The sequence below is a fragment of the Sycon ciliatum genome, chromosome 8, assembly GCF_964019385.1.
Source record: "Sycon ciliatum chromosome 8, ocSycCili1.1, whole genome shotgun sequence".
NCBI lineage: Eukaryota > Metazoa > Porifera > Calcarea > Leucosolenida > Sycettidae > Sycon > Sycon ciliatum.
In genome coordinates, this window is record NC_088650.1 from 6,109,137 (window position 1) to 6,130,001 (window position 20,865).

Below are 20,865 nucleotides of genomic sequence, written 5' to 3' on the forward strand. Positions count from 1 at the left end.
TATGAGTGGCTCACGATTATGTGTGTGTGTGTGGGGGGGGGGGGGGGGGGGAGAGGAGAGAGAGACAGACAGACAGACACAGAGAGATAAAGACAGGAAGAGAGAGACACGCAGAAATGGACCGTATGCGTGTTAAAACAAAATGGCGTCACGATTTATTGAAAGTGGTATAGTTGGTGGAACGAGTGTTCAAACCCATTTGAACTTCATACTGTTCGTCTTCATTTTGACATGCTCTCTTTCCATCGTCCTTAGCTTTTGTTTGTTGAGAGCTGTTTTGGCTTTCTCCTATACCTCTGGGGGATGCCAAGTGATGGTTTTGAGAGGCTGGTGATGGCTGTGAGCGAGAGTTTGCCGATCGGCGTCGTCCTCGCTATAGCGATGAAAATACTAGTTACTGCGCACCTGGCAGATATCACAACACGTCGGAGCGTCCAGGAGCAAAGGAATCTTGGGTTTTCACTGGAATCTAGTTCCTCCAGCATCGTGTAGCCCACCGTCGGTGAATGGCGGTCCAGAAAGGTCGAACCTGGTCTTCTGCAGCATCTCGCAGTCCTGCGAGGCACACTGAATACGCCTGTCATGTATTCTACAAATAAAAATCACGAAGTTGTGGACTTTACAGTGATGAGTCTATCCTGTATGCTGCAAAAGACGCAGGAAATGTGACTGGTGTCCGTACACTGGACGCCAATATCATCCCAGTCTTCTCCTGCAGGATCTGTTTGACATTGACATACCGGTATGCAGTGCGTCGACATTGGCCTGGTTTGGCAGCTATCTGCCTGGGTGGATGTAGCAGGTTTGCATTGGCGCGTCGTCCAGTCCGACATTTTCTTGTAACTGTGGAGTACCGGCAGGGTCTGAGAGGTTGCTCGTGCTGTGAACACATCTCTACTGCCTGTCTCGTCCTGGAAGTGCCGTCTCGCCGCTTCCTTGCTCTACAGTCACGCCGTTATTTCGCTTTGTTTCGTGGTGCAGCTCAAAACCTGCCCAAACAACTGTGAGCTCGCAACATGGTATGGACAAATTGCACCACTCATGCTGGTTAACTAAAACCGGGATAGTCGAGTAAGCGAGTTCACTCCCTGGGCCATGGCAAGATCTGTTCAGCGCGGGCTATTCCAACCTCCAAGTGCATAGTCACCGATCGATCCATGCGATGGTGGTTGACCTACAAAGAGCCAAGGTCTACGAGTACTACTATTGGATGCTGTCTACATGCAGTCAACAAAATCAAAGTACCTCAGTATGCCCCAGAACAGGGCATGTGCATCTATAGCATGACACAACAGGGGTTCTGGCGGCACCTGTCAAACAAGCAGTAGCGACTAGTGCCAGCTACCTATTGGAGGCTAGCCGCTACAGTCTGTCACTGGAGATAATTATTATGTTCACTGTTTAGGCTGAGCACAATCAATGATGCCCAATCAATCTGCCCAATGTGTGTTCTGTTCCACCTAATTATAACGTCCCATCGCATCAACCCTACTACACGCACATGTCGTCACTCTAGCACGACTTGTGTTATTATTGTTTATTTTGATTCGCACGATAAATAGAGCACAATAAACGTTAACTTGACCGAAGGTTAAAGGCGACTGCAGATAGAGGAACACATCGAGGTACAGGTGCCGGCATCAATACAGTATCAGAGAGGTACGCAGAAAAAACTCTCGTAAGCCCAAGGGGAAGTGGTTGATGAGGGATGAATGCACTCTCCACGTTCGTCTACACTGTTCGTGGAAATGCACACATACATCCAATAATATACAACATAGCAATAGCATGCACAGAACCGAACAATTTCATGTTCACACATGCAGACCAGGCAGGCACAGTGGGTTGGTCAAAGACCATGATTGAGATACGAGAGGTACCTGGTTCAAGTCCTGCCTGGGAGCGGTTTTTCCAGCCGTGCTGCTACCCACAGTCAACTGGGAACTTGTGGCCAGGCACAAGGGGTACATGGATGCAGCTAATGGGGTCGTTTTCGGCACTTGTGCCAGTGGTTGTGAGACTTGCCCACTCACCCCCACCGTTAGGCGCTGCATCTGCCGCTAGGGTTTATCGGGTGTTAGCGGCCGTCGTGAGTTCCCTTCGGGAACGGATACGATAATTTACTTTTTTTTTCATGCAAGCACAGACCTGAACATTAGTACCAAAAGCCGATACAGACAATATCCCCATACACACAGACGCACACACACACAATGTCCCATGTATGCGCCCGTGGCGAGAAAAGCACGCAGATCTAAAAATGCACTGGATGTGAACCCACAGATTTTCTCTAATAGCAATGATAGCGGATCTGATTCTGAATGAAACACACACACAATACAATTATTGAATGCCCATCCGCAGATGATGGCAGGTCCTGAAAGAACAGGCAGTGTTCCAGTGATGGGGAACAGAACTTCGAGTGGCGAGTGAGGTATACACACACACGTGCGTGCGCGGGCACACACCAAAGTATGAAGAAATAGAATCGACATCGTAGTATTCATTGGTTGGGGAATGGAAAGGAAAATAAAACATTGCTGTAGGTTATTGTTGTAAGGACACTGGGAGCACAACAGAAAGGTAAGCAACTTGCTTTGAAGCAAAGAAAGTTATTATTCCACGGATCTCAGAAGGAAGGAACGTTCCAGAATGCTGCACTGGCAACAGGCGGCCTGCATGTGCGCGGCCCCTGCAGTCGGTCCAGCTGCCGGCCTTGCAGTGCTGAAAAGAACGTGCAGTACAGCATGTCACATAGTATCGCAGCCTGGACAAATAGACGCTGGGAAGTCCTAGTTATGTGCTCACCTACACCACGATGCACCAATCTTCTGAGCTACTTTGGCAACAATTTTGTCCACTTGAGACTCCCATGGGCTGAGCCAGTTGTTGAGGGCTGCATCAAGGTGGACGGCAATGACCGCTGATGGCAAGGCAATCCATGACACACAGTCACTAGGGCATCGTCAACATGGCGCTGAGGCTGGATGAATAAAATCAACCTTTAGGCTGCCGCGGGATTGACAACGAGGCCGCTGTCTCGAAGCTAGTCAGTCAGCCTGGTCACCGCCATTGACGAACCAGTCGCCACCGCCAGCAGTGGCGGTAGGTTGTGACAAGTATGGTGCAATATTGTCAGCAAATTCAGTACTCAGGATAAGATGAGTGACAAAGGGAACGTTGTGTTTGATAAAATTGAAGTGAACAGGGATGATCACAAACCCTGCGCGTACTCCACCGTGAGTTACAAGAAAATTCCGGACTGGACGACGAGCAAACACCAACCTGCTACATCCAACCAGGCAGATACTATAACGATAGCTGCCAAACCAGGTCAATGCCGACCTACTGCATAATGTCAATGTCAAACAGATCCTGCAGGAGAAGACTGGGGTGTTGGCGTCCAGTCACTGAGTGTACAGACACCAGTCACATTTCCTGCGTCTTTTGCAGCATACAGGATAGACTCATCACTGTAAAGTTCACAACTTCGTGATTTTTATTTGTAGAATACATGACAGGCGTATTCAGTGTGCCTCGCAGGACTGCGAGATGCTGCAGAAGACCAGGTTCGACCTTTCTGGACCGCCATTCACCGACGGTGGGCTACACGATGCTGGAGGAACTAGATTCCAGTGAAAACCCAAGATTCCTTTGCTCCTGGACGCTCCGACGTGTTGTGATATCTGCCAGGTGCGCAGTAACTAGTATTTTCATCGCTATAGCGAGGACGACGCCGATCGGCAAACTCTCGCTCACAGCCATCACCAGCCTCTCAAAGCCATCACTTGGCATCCCCCAGAGGTATAGGAGAAAGCCAAAACAGCTCTCAACAAATAAAAGCTAAGGACGATGGAAAGGGAGCATGTCAAAAAGAAGACGAACAGTATGAAGTTCAAATGGGTTTGAACCAGGGAGTCGTAAAAGCCCGGGAGAGGACACGGCACACATTCCCAGAAAACATCTTTGCCTCGCGCTGCCGGGGAACGCTGCCAGGGAACGGTGTTGCGAGGCAAGGAAATAATTATTATTTTCGAAAATTGTGATGTCTTCTTGAAATACTAATTGGGACATTCTCCGATTTCTCTTAGAGCACGGAGACGATTGCTCCGTCGAGTCTTCTGATCTCTATTTTCATCCTCAATTCTTCCAGCTGCCTCACTCATTCTCTCTCAGTTTATCGAAGTTAATTTATTCTGAGGCGATGGAAATGCAAGATAAATCCCTAATTGTACTTCAATTTTATTTGAGTTGGGGTGAACGAAATGAGATTTGTGGAAAATGACGGCTCTTCCCGTGTTAGCCGCTGGTCGTATCGTACAGCCCATATTCCATTGCAGGTGATGGGCGAACGTTCGTGTTGAGATCCGCTGAGCTTCCTCGTACTCGTGGAGTTGAATTTGTGGCAGAAATTGCACTGAATTGCAGTCAAATGGTTGTGAATCGGAAACGAGATTTGTGGAAAATGACGCCACTTCCCGTGTTAGCCGCTGGTCGTATCATACAGCCTATATTCCATTGCAGTTGATGGGCGAAATTTGTTGTGGAGATCCGCTGAGCTTCCTCGTACTCGTGGAGTTGAATTTGTGGCAGAAATTGCACTGAAATTGCAGCCAAATGGTTGTGAATGAAACGAGATTTGTGGAAAATGAAGCCACTTCCCGTGTTAGCCGCTGGTCGTATCATACAGACCATATTCCATTGCAGGTGATGGGCGAACGTTCGTGTTGAGATCCGCTGAGCTTCCTCGTACTCGTGGAGTTGAATTTGTGGCAGAAATTGCACTGAATTGCAGTCAAATGGTTGTGAATCGGAAACGAGATTTGTGGAAAATGACGCCACTTCCTGTGTTAGCCGCTGGTCGTATCATACAGCCCATATTCCATTGCAGTTGATGGGCGAAAGTTGTTGTGGAGATCCGCTGAGCTTCCTCGTACTCGTGGAGTTGAATTTGTGGCAGAAATTGCACTGAAATTGCAGCCAAATGGTTGTGAATGAAACGAGATTTGTGGAAAATGAAGCCACTTCCCGTGTTAGCCGCTGGTCGTATCATACAGCCCATATTCCATTGCAGGTGATGGGCGAAAGTTCTTGTGGAGATCCGCTGAGCTTCCTCGTACTCGTGGAGTTATGAATTTGTGTCAGAAATTGCACTGAAATTGCAGTCGAGTGGACTTCTGTGCGTGTGTTGTGAGTGAATCGCAACGGCTCCCTTCCTTCAGCATCGTCAAAACGCAACATAGAGCATTATTACGCACTCGTTCCATGATTCATGATATTGCCTGGATTCTTTTAAAAACAATCAATGTGTGTTCCCAATCTATCTACATTGTATATGGTTGCAGGTCGTTATTTATAAATCTTAAATTTCAACACTTTTCTACTCGTATACTGAGTACGCGGTGACTTTAGCCGTTTAGGAAACGGAAAGCTCAGCCTCCAGGTTGGCCAGAAAGGTTCTCAGTGAATCTAACCGAAGTCTTGGCGAGTGTACAAAAGGTGAACATTTCTACTTCATAACGGAATTGTGCACAAAATGCGCGGACACGCACGCACACACACAAACACTGTACAAACACACACAAAAGTACAAGCACATGACTGTGCACATACACACGCCTCCCCCCCCCCCACACACACACACTCAACTCCCCACCCCCTGTACCATGTGTACTGAGTCTGACAGACAGACACACAATCATGTTTATGCTTCCTTCGCCACCAGTTTCGGATATGGTGTCAACAACGAGTTGTAAAATATTGGTATTTTAGGACTCCCTGCCCTGAAGACGAGCACAGCGCCGTGGATCGAGCAGATCCGGCCGCGCCGGCCTAGCGTGCTTCACTTTCTGGCCGAGGCAAACATCGTCCGCGTGCGCGCATCCCGTGTCCTCTCCCGGGCTTTTACGACTCCCTGGTTTGAACACTCGTTCCACCAACTATACCACTTTCAATACCGTATTATCTCTAATATAAGCACGGTCCTTTATTTTTTCGATGTACCTCCGCCCCGTGCTATTATTGGAGACGGTCCTTTATTGGAGACTGTTCCATTATTATTTCAACCTCATTTCAGAGGCTTGTTGCTATGCCAAATTCATGTATGACACACACATTTCAGGGTTTTTTCGCCGGTACAGATAATGAATTTACACAGTGTGCTTATAATGGAGACTGAGCACTTTATTTTTTGAATGCCGCCCCAAGGTGTTCTATTATTGGAGACGTGCTACAGTAAGATCGGGCGCCGAAGAACACCTCGCCGAAGAACACCCAGGCTGGAAAACCGGCAAAATTTAAGAACAGTCCAGGCTAGAATTATCAGATTTAAGAACACTAGATCTGCATTGTACGTAGATCTACATTGTACATGTGCATGTATGGGAGGTGAGTACATGTCATGTACACGTGTAAACAGTAACTGCTTCATGACACGTACAGTCATTCCCATTTACGACACCCACCAGTTGCAGGCTGCAACCACACTAGGTACAAAATCACGAAGTACTACGTTGCACTACATGTACATGTACATGTACATGACAAACGTCATGACGTCACTCGACTCGCCGCGCGCGTGTGAATATTATCAGAATAAGGGGTCGTCCATAAATATCGAACTTTTTTCACAAAACGAAATAATTTCGTTATGGGGAGGGAGGGGGTTGACCAATTTCGTTTCAGAAAACATTGATGCAAGTACATATACATGGCCATAGGAGCAGTTACACACTTGCAACTTTTGTTGTATTATGCATGCATAAGTCAAACCTTTTTTACGTTCTGAGGGGGAGGGAGGGAGGGGTTGGGTCTAAACTAAAATAATTCGTTTGGTGAAAAACGTTCGATAATTACGGACGGCCCCTAAGAACGGTCTGGCTAGAATCAAAAATTTAACCCTTTGAGCACGCATGACGTATTAATACGTCACGTACAGTGTCACTGCACCCACGCATGACGTATTATTACGTCGTGAGTGTACATAGCGTACAAACGCGATTTGCATGAACCGCGTGAGTTCAAACTATCGTAACTCGGTCAATTCTTGGCCGATTCTCACGATCGAAATATGTATCTGCAAGAGAAAACTCTCAGCTTGCGATAGAAACAATCGCCGAAGCGATACGACCCCGGGTTGTTGAGATATGCGACTAGACTCGACACGGCAAATTCAAATCGATTTTTTTGCGAACTCTGCAGAACGCTTATTTTCCATTTTCGATCATTTTCGCGCTCTCTGCTGCCATGGAAACTAGATTCAAATGATGGCAGCGGATCTGGGGAGTCCTCAAAAAAATTTGAGCTCGATACGAGCAAGGAGAGTGAAATGGCAGCTGAGGATTTTATCTCCTGGCCGTGCTCAAGTCTGTCGAGCGCGTGCGTGAAGTTTGCCAGACTGTAGCATGGGCTTTTGGTGTCGCTCCGAGCTGAGCTTGGAACTATTTTCTTCCTCGCCTCAAGACCTTTGCAGGAAGCTCAAGATCGTGGAATTCGTCCAAAGAAAGGTAAAGTTATCGATCCTTGAACAGCTACTACTTTCATAGGAAAAACGCGATTTTTGCAGGTGTTGGCGTGGGGCGGCATTCAGGTAGCATCGTGCTCAAAAGGTTAAGAACGTAGGTGTAGGCTGCGCTCGAGCCCCTGCGTTCTTCGGCGCCCGATCTTACTGTATTATTGGAGACTGTGCTTATATTAGAGATAATACGGTAAATCGTGACGCCATTTTGTTTTAACATGAATATCGGGATTACAATAGTGTGCCAGCGTTAATCTCAGGCGTAGACCGCAGTGAAGATGTTGAAACCTCGCACCCCATTTCCCTCACACGCGGATACACAGTCAGACGCCCCCTCCCCCCCCCCCCCCCCACACACACACATGTACTAGATTCATGGTGAGCTTAAGTCACTCAGAGGTATAGTGACGTTTGTTCATGGCTGGGTTATACTAGCATATAAGGCATGAACACGACTACATGTATGTGTTTTATAAATAATTTATGATAATGCACACATAAACTCAAAATAATTATTTCGGTATGATTCTCAAACTGTACTTCGACTTCAAATTCGGCTTGTACTGAAAACAATAACTATTTATTTTACACTGATTATCACTAAGTCGATTGACAGGCCTACATCCCATGCCGAATACTAGTAAATGCAACGTATAAGTCAGCTACGTGCATGAAGAGAATCAACTGTGCATTCATTACCGAAGACACGGAGCAGAGCAAAACTGTTCGGCAGCTCCAGATACACGTTATTTTGACATGGTTGCAGAGTTACTATTCGGAGTGCAATGCATTGTTGAGACAGCGTATACCAGTATTTACCAGTACCAGTATTTACCAGTATATCTCCAAATACCCACCGAGGACACAGTAATTTTAATAGCAGCTAGCAGTGAAGAATGTAAAGGGCTTTTTAAATTTGACAAACCGATGCATACTCTGCTGGGCTCTCGGTTGGTCGCCCCATCAACATAGACTAAAAAAAAGGAGAGGTATAAAAATTGCCCTAGCACTCCAAATGAGAGCCTATCTCAATGTTTTCGAAAGCCACGCAACAACTCTAAATGTCTAGTGTTAAATGAAGAATGTTACAAGAAAACGCTCTGGGACAAAACATTTGCTCCTTTGTTCTTTGACATGAGCGCGGGTTTACTTTCGTTCATAGCTGAATATAATTATACTGCTCAAGTTTCATGGACTAGACCAAGACTGTATCAATGCTTCAACTCCTCAGCAGATCCCTAGTGTTAGCATGGAAAGTCTGATGAATGTTTTTAGACCAATTGCGCTGAGCTACTCGTCTGGCTCTCGGCACTGGTTGTATCGCTTGGTTGACTGTCTTTTGAGTAGCTACTGTCACGTTTACTGCTACTTCCGTCACAACTGTCTCCGTCCGCGTTCTTCGTGTACGTCATGCCATAAGCCTTGTTTCTGTAGCCAGTCTCGGGGAATGTGAGATGCTGCCCATCATCGCCGAGAAACACATCGGGTGTAACCGCTCGCTGCATATCCGGCCCGGCAGTCTCCTCGGTTAGCGCTGTTGTGGATGAGACACTGTGAGGGGAGGCTCGTCCACGCGGGGCTGGGTTTGCACGCCGTACTACCGTAGTTGTGGCCACCGTCGATACCCTCTTCTGTCTGCACGCCCTCTGTACTACAGCAAGTGATAGTACAAGCAGAAATCCTCCACAGCAGGCAGCAGTGATGATGACCCACGCAGGAGTCCCTGAAAGAAAAAAACGACAGACAAAATCATTTCATGTGTTAAGACAAATTTTCAGTTCTTGGTTATGTTGGTGGACAGTTTGTCATAACTCGTAACATGTTGTCCTTCTTCTTTTTCAGTTCTTTACACTGCATTTCCCGAAATACGCCATTATCATCTGCAGATTTGCCATGGGAAATGTGTTGTCATGACAACCAGAAAACGGTATTGTGTTCATCTAGGAGTCCAAGAGAGCAAGATATTTGGGTTTATAAACAAACAAGCCTTGTCCAGAAAAACGTTTTATGATTTAAAATACACATATGGGCAGCTCCTAGAATAGTGAATGTTGCTTCGACGTGACTGTTGTCCTCCACCGCATGGAGTTTGACAAATGGACCCATTGACCAAGCCGCACTAAAACTTCTGCCATACCTGTTCCCTGCTCTGCAGTGCCAGTGTCACACCAGACAATGACATCATCACTGTGCGAGCACTGCGCCTGTCCGTAGCGCAGCGTGCAGAAGCGTAGCGCCTCCTCAGTGCCAACGCAGTCGACATGCTCCACCCAGACGCGTCCCATGTCGATCAGACTCACGTTTTCCACTAACATTGGCATGGCCTGCGTGTATGAAAGAGATTGGAGGCCAAGACGCACACACACACACATGCAACTCAAAGTCAAAAATCACGCAAAATCATGAAGAAAATGTTCCGTATCATATAGTTCCAAAGTACGCTGCAGAGTTTTGAGGATGCATGGTAAAGTTCACCACTGGCTGGTGAAATCTGATCACTAACGTGCTTTTGGTGCACCGAGACAATCAGTTGGTGATACATTGCAGCTATGGCACCCACCTTAGTTCAGGCTTCCACTATGCAACTCGTGATATGTCCGAGAGAGAGAGAGAGAGAGAGAGAGAGAGAGAGATAGATCGGATTTCATTGGTCACGTGCACCCTGTGATTCTTCACAGCTGTCGTCCCATGCATGCTCTTCATTGAGCTATCTCCCATTCTCTCTTCTTTCTCATTATTTTCTCACCAGCTCTCCTTCCCTGAAATCAATAACATATTTGCTGCCTTGTCATTGAGCATTTGCACTGGTTGCGTTGGATTTGCGAATTTAAATAGAGTAATTATACAAACAAACAACACCTCACCTTGGCTTTGTCGACTTTGAAATCCTTCACACCATTGTAGCCCAGCTGACGGCAGAGCACTGTAGCGGACGCCTGGTTCCACGCCCATGAGCATATGGTACCCCATGAGCCCGAGTGGTAGATTTGAACGCAACCGAAATTCTCTGTACGACCTCCCAACAGTCTTACATCACCTGGATGCACAGAACGTGGGGAAAGTTTGGTGATCAAGCTGGGGCAGAATGTTTCCATGGTCAAAGCATTTCAATCTTCTGAGGCTCTACCACCAAGAACAAGGTAGATGACAAGACGTTGAGGCGAAATGACTACACTCAACTGTGCGAATATTGACCCTCGGTCATACATGTGAAAAGTGCTGTTATCCGTGAGTTGTCGCTATTCGTGAGTTGTCGCTATTCGTGAGTTGTCGCTATTCGTGAGTTGTCGCTATCCGTGAGTTGTCGCTATTCGTGAGTTTGCAAGGATGCAGTCTAATGGTTGCTGGGTCAAAGATGTGCATTATTGATCAGTTGCTGGTATACCTTGACTTCGTTATGACAAGTTTGACCGTGGTGTGAATGCCATAATTTTGCTGATCAATTGCTGAACATGCAATTCATGAAAGAAGAACTCCTGATGTTAACGTGTTTCATCAGTCTTTGGTGTTTGTCGTCACAAAATTTGCTTTGGTTAATCGGTTCAGTGTGAAGGCTATCTGCCCAAGCATTTCGGTCAGTAAACAGCAAAGTAGTGCATTCCTCATTTTTGGAATGCACCACTTTGCATCATTGCTGCATGCTGTGCCGAGGACCCCTCGGCGGTTAAAATTGAGACCGGCGGTGGAGATTAAGTCAGGTTTGACTGTATAACAACACAACACATTGGTAGCGGAAACACCAACCTTCTCGTGTCATGGCGGCTTGGCAGGAGAGCCCCACGTCCTCGTCATGCCCGCAGTTCTGATCTCCCCATTGCTGATCCGCGGTGGACATACACTGCTGTAGACTAGCCTCGCTGCCAGAGCATTGCAGATCGTCCATCCAGATGGGTCCCGAACCCATCCATCGGTGGTCACTAGCAGCTGAAAGCACAGCGCAAAAGAAATAGAACATAATGCCACATGCAAAGCCGTGTCTGGTTTGTGGTAATGTAGCTCAAAAATGGAGATGACAGCTTGGGCTTTCTTAGCTTATACCATCAGACTTTTAAGCATCACTTTTCAAAGTGTTGCTGCTGCTGCTGTTGTTGTTGTTGTTGTTGTTGTTGTTGTTGTTGTTGTTGTTGTTGTTGTTGTTGGTGGTGGTGGTGGTGGTGGTGGTGGTTGTGGCGGTTGTGTTTCTGCTGCTGCTGATAAACCCAGGTTTCTGGGATGGTGTAGGCTGCATGAATGCTTAAAGCTTACCGGTGAGAATCTGTCTGACGCCTGCGAATCCCAACTGACGGCAGGCCACCAGGGCGTCGTTGTAGTCGAAGAAGTCATCGCACACCGTTCCCCACTGGCCGTTGTGGAAGACCTCCAGGCGACCGACCGCCACTCCCACCGAGCGATCACCAGTACCGCTTGAAGTCTGGTTTGCCGACGAGAGCCGCAAGTAACCTGAGCATGGGTGGAGTGTGAAGGAATATGCTTACTATAACTTTGTATAAGTCAACAACTATTCGGCTCATATTTGCTTTTGGGCTATTTTCGGCCTGGTCCTATTTGGCTGAAAATTTGTTGCGGCCAAATTTGTCTTTTACAAGGTTCAGTGTCACAGTGGACACAAGCAGCAGCAGTACATGCCGACAAGTAATAGTTGATGTGGCCGATATGACTTGTGTTTTAGCCCTGGGAGGCGACATTTGAATGGGCCGAAAATATGTAGACTTGCAGTATGCCTACTACAAGTCTACAAATATTCGGCGCATATTTGTTTTCGGTTATTTTCAGCCTGGGCAGTTTTTGGCCTAAAATGTATTGCGGCTGAAATTTTGTTTCGCAAGGTTTAGTGTGACAGAGTATGCAGGTAGCAGCCGCGCAGGATGAAATTTTAATGCGGCCGAAATTTAACTGCGCCGAAAATTTGTAGACTTCCAGTACTTGTACAGGGACTCATACAATAAGAGCATCTACGGCGTATGCAGGTGTGTAGCTTGTGTATAGTCAACATAGTCTGGTCATCACATCGGCAGCTGAAATGGCCGTTATAGGTGCTATATAGTCAAAATGGCGGCTATGAGGTTGTCGTTGGTACTTGCTCACCACACCGCTATAGATGTGCGAGCTATGACCCAGGTATGAGAACGAGGAACCTAATGACTAGGACATGCCACAATAAGGATTTTGAAAATGGAACGTGTTAGCACCATAAATCTATGAAAGGGGACAACGGTCAACTTGATGGCGATACAGTCAGATCTCGCTTATCCGGTCCTCTTTTATCCGGATCCCTCGCCATCCGGAAGAAAATTGTTGGTTACCCATTTACAGCATGTGTCATGCACGCATACAGTATGTGTGTTCGATTATCCGGTTCCCTCGCCTATCCGGATATTTCTGTGGGACACGGATGTGTGCGGTTAAGCGAGGTCTGACTGTATCAAAGAGGAATCATTGAGAGCAAGTGGCTGCAGGTCAACACACTGTGCATGCAACCTTGACACGGCTGGGCTCATTGACACGGCTGGGCTCAGTGATTTTCGTCATGTGCACGCACTCGTATCTCTTATACCGACCTCAAAGTTAAGGGCACCTCGGTCTACCAAGGGGACCCTGTGGGTGAGTTTTAGTGGAAATATTACAACTCGTCTGCCAATTTTCGTGGAAATACTGACATCACAGGCCAGATTTCTGTCCCTTCCCCATGGAAACGTACAGGTACATGTATGTGAATCAGACCTGCGAACATTTCAAAGTGACAGGAAGTGCCCGTCCCGGACCGCCCGCATAAGCACAACCTTAGTTTGATGCATGAAGGTAGGCTTACCTTCTCTGGCGTTTGCTTCACATTGTCTGACTAAGAGAATGCCTAGTGCAGTGAGCAAAACTCTGTACGAAATGCACGCCCTGGCCCACGTCATTTTGGACTGTATTCACGGCAGGCCTGGGGTGGGGAAAGACAGCATAGTCACATACAGTAACACACACACACATCATGTACCAGACTCACAGATACACACACAGAGCCCCCCCCCCCCCCACCACCACATACACAAGCAAAGACAAGCACACACACACACACACACACACACGGCACACACACACACACACACACACACACGCATACACACACCACACACACACACACACACACCACACACACACACACACACACACACACACACACACACACACACACACACACACACGCATACACACACCACACACACACACACACACACCACACACACACACACCACACACACACACACACACACACACACACACACACGCATACACACACCACACACACACACACACACCACACACACACACACACACACACACACACACACACACACACACACACACACACACGTAAAACACTTATACTCCAAGTCACACATATGTACACACAGCCCCCTCTCACACACAGACACACACAGTCCCCTCTCCCACACAGGCAAATTCATGCACGAAACAGAACACTCTAGTAGACAAAATGATCCACTTCAGAAACCGTGAGTCCAAAAGGGACATTTATATTCATTCGTTCTTGTTCGTGCCCTGTACACTAGTAGTACTAGTACTAGTGCACAGCGACCGTGTACAGCACTTATTGTTGGGCACAGCCAAAGTTCGGCACAATAGACCGATCCCCTTATTATTGTCTGGGTTCGAGCAAGGGGGCAACTCCGCAGTCGCGTGGGATCCTGCTGCACACACGCGACCAACCTCATCGCGACTGTGCGTGACTTCTCGCATGCGAAGTGCAGAGCACACGAGATCTACATGCAGCAAGCCTGTCTACAAAAAATGCCACAAGGACTTTTGATTTGAGCTGTTTTGTTTTTGTTTAGACGTCTTCCTTTTTACGACTTCAGGATGCCTTCTCAGAACATTGCTGCGTTCCTCACTGTCAGAACAGGAGGACGAAGCAAACAAGTCATTTCACTCCTTTCCTCGTGTGGAGCCACAGCGGCCTGGAGAAAGCGGATCCAGGCTATTCCCCGTGAGGAAGGACGTAGTTTTAGGGTCACTCTGAATATTTGAGTTGCAGCGATCATTTCGATCCCGAAATCGAAATCGTTTTGCCCAGCTCTACAAGGACAGGATGAGTCCAGGAAACCAAACAGCTGTCCTACGGTACCAGGTTTGCTTTTCGCAAGAGAGTGGAGTCTGGACGCCCTGCTCCCCATGATCGCAAAACAGTATTTGCTGAGCCTAGTGCAGTTCGGTCATGGAAGTGCAGCGTCTGGATCAGCCATCACGAGCTCCCCATGCTCGCAAACCAGTATTTTGCTGAAAGGCAACGGCACTTTGAGTTGGAAAGGAACCTGGCTTAGTGCAGTTTGGTCCTGTAATGGAAGTGCAGCATCTGCATCAGGAGTTGGCAGCAAGTAGAGCTCGTGTACAGAGTCTCGTGGAGCAGTTGGACGATGTGAGGACTGGGGTGAAGAAAGCCGAAAAACAGCTTACGTCCAATAACATAAAGAAAGACTCTGAGCCGCTCCAGTTTCTGACTGGTTTGCCTTCAGGTGTTTGGACCGCTCTGTGGGACTTCTTTGAGCCTAGCCGAGAAAATGTACTGCGCCGCGCCAGATCTGCGAAGACGGAAGCTGAGGGACGGCGGATACAGTTGGAGGTGGCCGTAAATCGCCAATGAGCATGTAATGGAGGATCAGCTGCTATTGGCATTGATGTGTCTAAGCCTGGGCCGAATGGAACAGAAGCTGGCATGCGTGGCACAAGTTAACCATCCGTTTCACGGTATATAGCTAGCTGAGCTGGAAAGATGTCTTGTTCCTCCGTTTGGGCATGATCCCCATCTGGGTGAGCTGGCGAGATGTTCAGTCATCAATGCCATGTACCGCAAGACATTCTGCAATGGGGATGAAACAGTTCTATTTTGCCATGCACTTAGGGTTCTCGCACCGGCACGGCACAGCACAACAAGACCCAACAGATCCTTGCGCTCTTATTTTCTCCCATTGTAACATTGCTGATCACAACACCCGGTAGCCAGTCGCAGATGCAACCAAATCAACCAGGTTCTTTTTTTCCAATACGGAAACCAAAGGTATACCAATATTTACATCGAATGCAGTGATGATATCAATACTGTTCACTAGTACAACGCATAACCAGACTGGCATATTATCATGATATTATCCATTTCGCAATCACTGTCATTGCTTTCTTAGATCTCCAATCATCAATATCGGACCATAAACCGTCTACTAGTATCATCTTATATTATTTCATCATTAGTATCCTGCTACTATCCTCCTCTAACGATGAGCTTGAAGAAACGAAACAGCTGTGTAGAGGCGTAAATAATATCTGTCAACGGAAGTGTCCTTGCTGTGCTGGTGTGTTTATTCTTCGTGTATTAGTTCGGCCAAGAGCGCATGGTGGTGGCGGGTTGAGGATGTAGTACAGCGGAGTATGACCGAAAGCTCTGTCACGATTTTATTAGGAAGGTATAGAAACGGAAAAAACTGTATCTTCATCTTGGGCGTAAACAGCCCGTCTCACATTAAATATACTAGAAAATAGTTCACTCTGAACATGCAGTCTTCCTAAGAGAGAGAGAGGGGGGGGGGGGGGTATATTCATAGGTTCGAAAGAACCGCAAACACTTTGCTGCAGACAGCGGCAAGCTTTGGCCCTCGTGCTTCGAAGAGGGAGCAATCCACTGCGCCACGCTTGCGATTAACAGCAAGCTTCAACTTTTCAAAGGTACGACTCATCACTGGCTCTGGGGTAATGTTCCTGGAACAAATGCTCCATTGTCGACTGAGGGCCAGGGAGCATGCCATCTGCCTTCCTGGGCGAGAAGTGTTCCAGCACAAGAAGCAGCACGAATACATGCTGACAAAGACCACCATCACCACCAGCCGGCACACAGCACACTGTTCTTCAAACACCATCCACTCCGTCCATGTGTTTGCACTGTCCTCCTCTAGCTCTTCACGCTCAACAAATACCACGCACTGCTCATCGTTTTTTTTGCTTCCTCTGGGATGGCGAGTCCTTCGACTTGACAAAACAGCGATCACCACTGCACTGCTATCGTCACCTCATAGCAGTCGCTTCCACCAGGGGCTTTTCCTGTCTTTGCAAGGTGTCCAAGGATGGCTGCTGTTGTCACTACAGGCAAATCAGAAGTACTTTAGTGGCTGATGTCCAACCAGATCGTTGGAAAATCGATTTTTCCACTTCAGGGCTACTGATCGCGATCGCGACTTGGTGACTTGGCAGCACCACGGTTACCTTCATAGAAGATGGCTCTGAAGAGGAAAAGGCAGACCAGAAAAAGGTTACTATTGTCTTCAGCACCGATCTCAAGGAGAAAGAAATACGGTCTGCTAAAGCCTAGGCACAAAATAAATCTCAAAACACGATTCACGATTCGAATATTTCAACAACAAAAAAACTCACCTCTGGAGTAACTCCTGTTTGTGGCCCGAGATCGTTCCCTCCCGCGCCTTGAAAAAATCCTACAGCTGCATCACAGTCCATGTCTCTCTCGGAGACTCTGCTCCTACCAGCAGGAGGTTCAGCACCGCTCGAAGCCATCGCAAACTACTTGAACTAAGCAGAAGACATTCCAAAACAAACCTGAAACACACTGTCAAAGATGCTGTCACGTTCAAAAACTAGCTCGATCGCGAGTGAGGTTGCCCCCGTGCTCGAACCCAGTATAATAAGGGGATCGGTCTATACCATGATGTGTTTCAGGTTTAGATAGGCAATTATAACCAATTAGGTGTGACCTAATGGCCTGTATCAGATTATGTAAGAGATAACGTTTTATAGAAAAGCAGTTATAAGTTATAACCCGTTTACTAGGTGTTTGAGTCTCACCACAACTGGTGCAAGTGTGCAATCAACCAGCTTCGCACTTACCTTGCTTATGCCAAGTTATGGTGCTCAAAGGCTATATCTAGGACTGTGTAGAAATTGATGTACTTGAACAAGTATTATTGTAGACTACTATGGAGCATGGACACACAGTAGACTACTAATAGTACGGAGCATGGACACACAGTAGACTACTAATAGTACGGAGCATGGACACACAGTAGACTACTAATACTACGGAGCATGGACACACAGTAGACTACTATAGTAGTTAGTACTATTAAGTAGACCCAGGTGCTCGAAGTCCGTACACGTTTACAGTGTGTGTTTGCCGAGCTGAAACTCACACTAGCAATGATCACTTGCCAGAATCCTGCTCGTGGATGGAAGGTATCTTGTCCAAGTTTGTTTTGAGGCCAGGCTCGATTGAACCAGGCCATCTTTCGATCCGATCTGTTTCTCTGGAGTTCGCTCATTTTTCATATCAAAATTTGGTGTTGCAGAGGGTACTCTAAGTCCGTACTGATCAGAGGTGACTCGAAATACACACATATTTCTGCTAATTGCTAACTTGCAATCCCTCGGTTACGACGAAAGCACCGAAGGGATATGTTTGGCATGTGCCTCCACCGGTATTTCTTGCAAAAGCGTAGTTTGTTGCCGAAATGCAAGCTGTTTTTAGTCGGCTCAGAGAAGAAGCAGCTGCGCTGTGAAAACCGCGGGAAAACAGTGGTGGAGATGCCAGGAGTGTCAACCTTTCTGCAAGGATTGGTGGTTCTCTGTAAATTCTTCTCCTCTGGCCATTGTCAGCTCTAAGCTGGCTCTTGATGATTGAGTGAAGGTCTGTTTGACGCTGTGTCCGTTCGAAATCGGTCTTGGCAAAGTTGATTTTTGCATGAAATGTAACCCAATTTGTATTTCGTATGGACACTCGAAAACCCACTCCCGTGGTCTGGGACTTCTGCTGATCGTAGATCCCTGAAAATTGGTACGCGAGGAGAACATACCGTACTGTCCCCTCCATAAAATATTTGAGTCGAATACAATAACAGAACATGAAATTATGGGCGTACGAACTTAGGATACCATGTACGGACTTCGAGCACCTGGGTCTACGGAGCATGGACAGTTAGACACACAGCATTGGTTATTGTGTTATCAAACTCATGTGGGAGAAACCTACTTCTTGAAGTACTAGTAACCCTTTCAAAGTATAAGCACCAGGTCATTGAAGAAAGGACCAGGGAGTTCCTGGTAATGACTAGGTGGATGGATGGGTAATTGGACAATACTGAGTCCGATACTTCCTGCACAGGGTTGCGCCCAAGAAATAGTTATAGTTCATACAAACGCAAGCTTACCGTACTTCCGCTTGTGACTTATTGGATGCGCGCAGTTTGTGCTGCATGAACGTGGCCGATTTTCTTCGACGCTCCGATCTGCAGATTGCATGCGGCGGCACAGTACTAGTACTAGCAGCGGGACGATACTATCGTAAGGGACCGGACTTGCTATCCACGGTAGCACACAATCGTAGATGCGGTGTGTGCGCGGAGATCCCAAACTAGGCACGACGGAAACATCGCTGTCACTCTACATCCGTGAACGTTCCGCTAGCGTGGTAGATTCTACGCGTCCTCGATTCCGAAGAAATAGGCTGGTCTGGGCCTCAGCCTGTGGACTGTGATGGGGGAAGCTCAATCAATGTGAATCAATGAACCGCTGTCAAACGGCGTAAAGTCTGAGCTGGTCATTGAGAAAGCCGGACGCAGGCCGTAAAGGCGACCAAGCTAGCTAAAATCAGCGTTTCATTCAGCAAAGTCCAAGGAGATTAGGTACTTTCCGGCGAAATAACAGGAATATCGCCAAACCGGATTCGCGTGGTTCTTTATCTAGGATACAGCGGCCAGCGGGTCTTAGAAATGGCTGCATAGACTTTCTAATTCGGGCCTTGCGTCTTCTCTTTCGCCATTTCGGTTTCCTGTACGGCTCACGGCTGTCCTGGATCCAGAGGGTTTTTTGGAGGTTCGGCTGGGCATTTTTCTCGTCCAGAAACGCGTTGTGCGGATCCAGCGTGACGATGCAGATAGACTACTGGATCCGCTAACGCTCTTCGTCGTAGCTGGCACTCACTTGCTCAGCTGATCGCGTGCATGTTTTTGATCAGGTCCTGAGAGTCGGTGCCCACTTGCACTGGCAGTGGCACTAGCCTGACTAGGCACTACAGAACAAGAACAGAACTGATGACAGATCACCTGTCATTCCTTTTTCTGAACCACAAGTCTACATCCGTATGTAGATATCAACGTAGAAACAAGGTGTCGCGAAAACCCACGAATGTCATCCACTCAAACCTGTCACCCGCGTGCATGGATGGTCTACACGTAGGCAAGAAAGCTGATAGCTATCTACATCGACTGCCGAGTCCAGCCCGCACAAGACGCAAGTCCCAGCATCCCAAGCCTGTTGACGAAAGACCAGGCTTACATGACGATCTATAAGTATAAAATAATGACAAGCAGGTTTTTATTTTATTTTTTATTTTTATCGTGTCCGTTCCCGAAGGGAACTCACGACGGCCGCTAACACCCGGTAAACCCAAAACAAGCAGGTACCAGGCAGCTACAAACAGGTCGACAAAAGCTGGAAGATTTTTTACGACCTTGTTTAGGCTTGTTAGGTTCATCATTGGAGCTCAGAGTTGCTGGCCAAACTGATCGCAATAAACTCTAATGAACAACAAAGCATGTTTATGCCTGCTCAAACTTAAACTCAAAGCATCAAACTAAAATCATGAATTCAAAGTCAGAGGACAGATAAGTAAAATTACTTTGACCCCCGTAACCATGGTAAGTAATAGTTGGTTGGTAACGCGTAGACGACTAGTCGGCAAACCGCTGGCCACTAGCACAGTAACGGTAACACTCTAGCTCTCCCGTCAACTGCTCCCGTCAACTGCTCCCGTCCACTGCTCCCGTCCACTGCTCCCGTCCACTGCTCCCGTCCACTGCTCCCGTCCACTGCTCCCGTCCACTGCTCCCGTCAACTGCTCCCGTCACAATCCCCTTCAACACAAGTACATTTTCGTTCACCGTTGATTCCGCAAACACCAAACCGCCATCCGGGTCAATAGCCTCCAAGCTTTCTGGGCTAATGTCCACCACTATCTTGAATATTCTTTGCCTTAGCCAAGGTTGCGCCACTGATTCCCTCTGCACACTTATAACAATAATTATTATTTATTATCAAGATACATGCACCCCTTCTAAGTTCTAGCATGTACATTGTAGATGTAAGTGCTCCTGTCCTCCACGCTTGCTCATCCATACAAGGACATCTAATCTTATGCACTCCCTGACCCATCCTAGTCTCCAGATATCCTCACCAGTGTTACAATAATCCGATTATCCCCTCTCCACGCTGTCTTCTCTATGTTTACAGTAATCCCCTTTCCATTCCTCTCCCTATAGTATAAACTCTCACGGGGAGAAAGCTCGCGC

General features: G+C 47.3%; 1 protein-coding gene across 2 annotated transcripts; it reads right to left on the bottom strand.

Annotated features, from left to right (window-relative positions):
• Window positions 1-7,888: 7,888 nt before the first annotated feature.
• Window positions 7,889-19,432, bottom strand: LOC135822980 (scavenger receptor cysteine-rich type 1 protein M160-like). 2 transcript variants are annotated; one of them, XM_065335819.1, is made up of 7 exons: window positions 18,727-19,432; window positions 13,326-13,442; window positions 11,762-11,956; window positions 11,261-11,440; window positions 10,381-10,553; window positions 9,654-9,840; window positions 7,889-9,239 (listed from the first exon to the last, which is right to left on the bottom strand). In XM_065335819.1, exons 2-7 carry the CDS (start codon window positions 13,417-13,419, stop codon window positions 8,788-8,790), a joined length of 1,281 nt encoding a protein of 426 aa, XP_065191891.1. In that variant the 5' UTR covers window positions 13,420-13,442; window positions 18,727-19,432; the 3' UTR covers window positions 7,889-8,787. The 2 variants fall into 2 exon arrangements, with proteins under 2 accessions (XP_065191891.1, XP_065191892.1); XM_065335820.1 differs by lacking the exon at window positions 18,727-19,432 and adding an exon at window positions 17,411-17,568.
• Window positions 19,433-20,865: the final 1,433 nt, after the last annotated feature.

Excerpts from the sequence above, each read along its gene's own strand:
- LOC135822980 (XM_065335819.1), bottom strand. The coding sequence starts at position 13,419 with ATGACGTGGGCCAGGGCGTGCATTTCGTACAGAGTTTTGCTCACTGCA. Across the intron at positions 11,957-13,325 it reads TGAAGCAAACGCCAGAGAAG|GTTACTTGCGGCTCTCGTCG; the intron begins GTAAGCCTACCT and ends ACCCATGCTCAG. Across the intron at positions 9,841-10,380 it reads TCAAAGTCGACAAAGCCAAG|GCCATGCCAATGTTAGTGGA; the intron begins GTGAGGTGTTGT and ends TCATACACGCAG.